The sequence below is a fragment of the Gymnoscopelus microlampas genome, assembly GCF_963454915.1.
Source record: "Gymnoscopelus microlampas genome assembly, chromosome: 9".
NCBI classification, from domain to species: Eukaryota; Metazoa; Chordata; class Actinopteri; order Myctophiformes; family Myctophidae; genus Gymnoscopelus; species Gymnoscopelus microlampas.
The window spans coordinates 17,133,315-17,136,421 of record NC_139946.1 but is presented as its reverse complement, the minus strand read 5'-3'; the positions used below and the strand labels follow the sequence as shown (position 1 = coordinate 17,136,421).

Genomic DNA, 3,107 nt, shown 5'->3' with positions numbered 1-3,107 from the left:
CAGGAATTAATTAATGAATTCATCAGTCTCCGGTCCCCTTGCCAGCGAAAACGGTGATTTTACTGTACCTTTGAAAAATCATGGAATATTCTCCGTGACCGCCATCCTCAGCTCATTACATGCATTGGGGTCTGGTAGAATCGGGGAAAAAATAATTGGCCGGCCGCGATCCTCAATTCCAGAGCTATGGCCGTTTGAATGTGGCTCGTTTTTTGAAAAACAAACCTAAAACAACAGAAATCCGAGAAAATTTGACTTTTGTAAATAATTTAACATGAAAAGTGCCAACATTTTTTTGGGTGATCACGTGATTTCTGGGTGTACTCTTCTTCAGTGGTGCTTGGATCATTCACAGGCTGCGAAGCCCCCCCCCCCAACAGAAAAAAAAATCTCGTCAAATCTCGTCCTTGGCAGTATGGGCGTTTGGACGAATTCTCGTCAATGGCAGTGAATGAGTCAACATACTGTATCCATCTTTGGGTTCATGTTCCAGAAAGTCCCTTGTCAGTCTTGCTGAACGTGTCAGTGTTGTGGGTCGCTGGGATCGTGTACAAACCTGCTGACCTGATTGGTCAACAGGGAAACGGGGTTGAAGCCTCCAGCTCCACCGTTAGTCCTTTGCTCAGGAGGAACGCTTCCTGCTTGGGTTCACGACCCAGGAAGTTCTTCAGCATCTGATAGCCGTCCTCAGAACCACCAGGCTTCAGGATGCAGTTTCTGTAGGCCAAACCCACCTTAGGGTTCATGATTCCTTCCTGTTTGAAACGGGTGTAGAACATGTCCATGGAAAACACCTCGCTCCACAGGTAGCCATAGTACTGGGCGTCGTAGCCACCTGCCAGGTGGCCAAAGGTAGCTGGCATGTTGGTCCCTTGAGAAGCAGGGACTCCCAGGATCTCCTTTCTGAGCCTGGCATATTCCTCAGCCGGGTCCAAACCAGTCTGAGTGTGTAGAGCCTGGTCCATTTTAGCCAGGACTATCTGCCTCAGGTTGAACATACTGGTGTTGGCACGGCGAGACTTGATGAGTTTGTCCAGCAGATCGTCAGGAATCGGAGCTCCTGTCTTGTAGTGTTTGGACATTCTCTGTAGTGATTCCTTCTCCCAAACCCAGTTCTCCAGCATTTGGGATGGAGCCTCCACAAAGTCCCTCTCCACGTGGGTTCCACTGAACATAGCGTAGTCAGTCTGAGCACAGAGCTGGTGCATGACGTGACCAAACTCATGGAAGTACGTCGCCACCTCATCGTGCTGCAGGAGGGAGGGAGCATTGGCTGTGGGTTTGCTGAAGTTGGCTACCATGGCGGCAACAGACATCAATCTGCTCCCATCAGACAGCAGACAGCCGGGCTGCAGGCCAAAGCAAGCTGCATGGCCGTACTTTCCCTCTCTGGGGAACAGGTCAAGATAGAACTGTCCAACTGTTTGTCCAGAGGAGCGGTCAGTGACGCAGTACAGTGTGACATCAGGATGCCACACGGGGGCACTATCCACCAGGCTGAACGATAGACCAAGCAGGTCCTGGTAGATATCCAGCAGACCCTGGGTCACAACCTCCATAGGGAAATACTCCTTCAACTGGTTGTGATCCACTGCATAGTGGGTCTCTTCCACCTGGGTCATAAGGTATTGAGTGTCCCACGCATACAGCTCTCCATTGAACGGTAGACCTCTCTTCTGACACTCATTTTCCTTCAGTCTTAGGAGGACTGCTCTCTCCTCGTCTCCCAGTGGTTTCAGCTTACGGGCCAACTCCTCCAGGAAGATGGAGACGTTCTTGCCAGACTTTGCCATGTTCATCTCCAGGACAAAGTCAGCGTGATTGTTGAAACCCAGCAGAGCGCACTTCTGAGCACGTAGCTCCAACAACTCCTTCAAGATGGCAGAGTTCTCCTCTTTACAGCGTGAGTTAAAAGCTTCTTCCAGTTGCTTGCGTGTTTCAGGGACAAAGCATTTCTTCATGGTGGGAAAATAGTGAGGGTACTTGAGAGTGATCTTCAGTTTGTCTTCATCTACCTCCAGGGAACTCAGGAAGTCCTCAGGAAGACCGCCCAGTTCATCTCTGCTGAAGGTCAAAGTGGTGGTGTCTTCATTCAGGTGTTTGCTGAAGTCGATGCATAGATTACTTAACTTTTTCTTAATGTTCTTTATCTTGTCTTGATTCTCTTTTGGGAGATGCAGTCCATTCCTTCTGCCCAGTTTAATCAGTCTCTCCATGTATCTCTTAGCCTCTGTAGTCAGACTGTCTGCATCCACCTCTTTCTCCAGAGCTACAATCCTGTGGTAGACATCCTCTCTCATGCTCTTCTCCACGTCAAATTCAGACAGCTTCTTATCTGCATCTGTGCTGGCGGACCTCAACTCCTTACTCGGAGACACATGCTGGGGGAAGTCCAACATGTTCCTCTGAACAGTGTACTCCACCTCCACATCAGCCAGAGTCTTCAGGGTGTTGTCGAAGGTCACACTGTCCAGGTCCATGGAACCAACAGCATCGTACACCTTCTTGGTGTTGACGATGAGCTTGTCAGATACCTGCTGGATCTGTTCAGGGCTCATATCCCAATTTAAGAGGTTCTCGGTGCAAACCAAAGTAGGGCTACTGAAAACCACCTCTCCTGTCGATTCCATTATTAGTGAAAAGCAATCACAACGTTTTTCAGTCAGATGGATGTCACACTGTGAAAGGTTTTCCCTTCAGAATGAGGTGTGAACGCTTATCGATTCACAGGTGAGTTTGACAAAGATTAAGTTAAGACGAGTGAGTTCTTTGTCTGTGATATGAGAGCTGGTATAGTTATGTTTGTCTGAAAGCCCTATCTTGATTCCTCTCCTAGTATTTTAGTGAAGAGCTGCTGTTAATACAGTGCTGCCTTCAGCAGAATAGTATGTGTGTTGTTATTGTAACCGTTGGTAGACATACAATATGCAAAAAACTATATAATTTGAAACAGAACCATATCTTCAGTTGTCCTATTCCTTTTAATATTGTGCTGTGATGTTGCTGTGATGTATACGGTGATGTGGTTGTGATACACGATTCATGTTCTCCTATTTAAACTTGATTTGTTTAATCCTTTTATGTAATTGTGATGTGATGTTGCCATT

General features: G+C 47.5%; 1 protein-coding gene across 1 annotated transcript; it reads right to left on the bottom strand.

Annotated features, from left to right (window-relative positions):
• Nucleotides 1-572: 572 nt before the first annotated feature.
• Nucleotides 573-2,630, bottom strand: LOC311051695 (thimet oligopeptidase-like; the record flags this gene model as incomplete). Its single annotated transcript, XM_084066285.1, has 1 exon — nucleotides 573-2,630. One exon carries the CDS (start codon nucleotides 2,628-2,630, stop codon nucleotides 573-575), a length of 2,058 nt encoding a protein of 685 aa, XP_083922411.1.
• Between the last annotated feature and the right edge of the window lie 477 nt (nucleotides 2,631-3,107).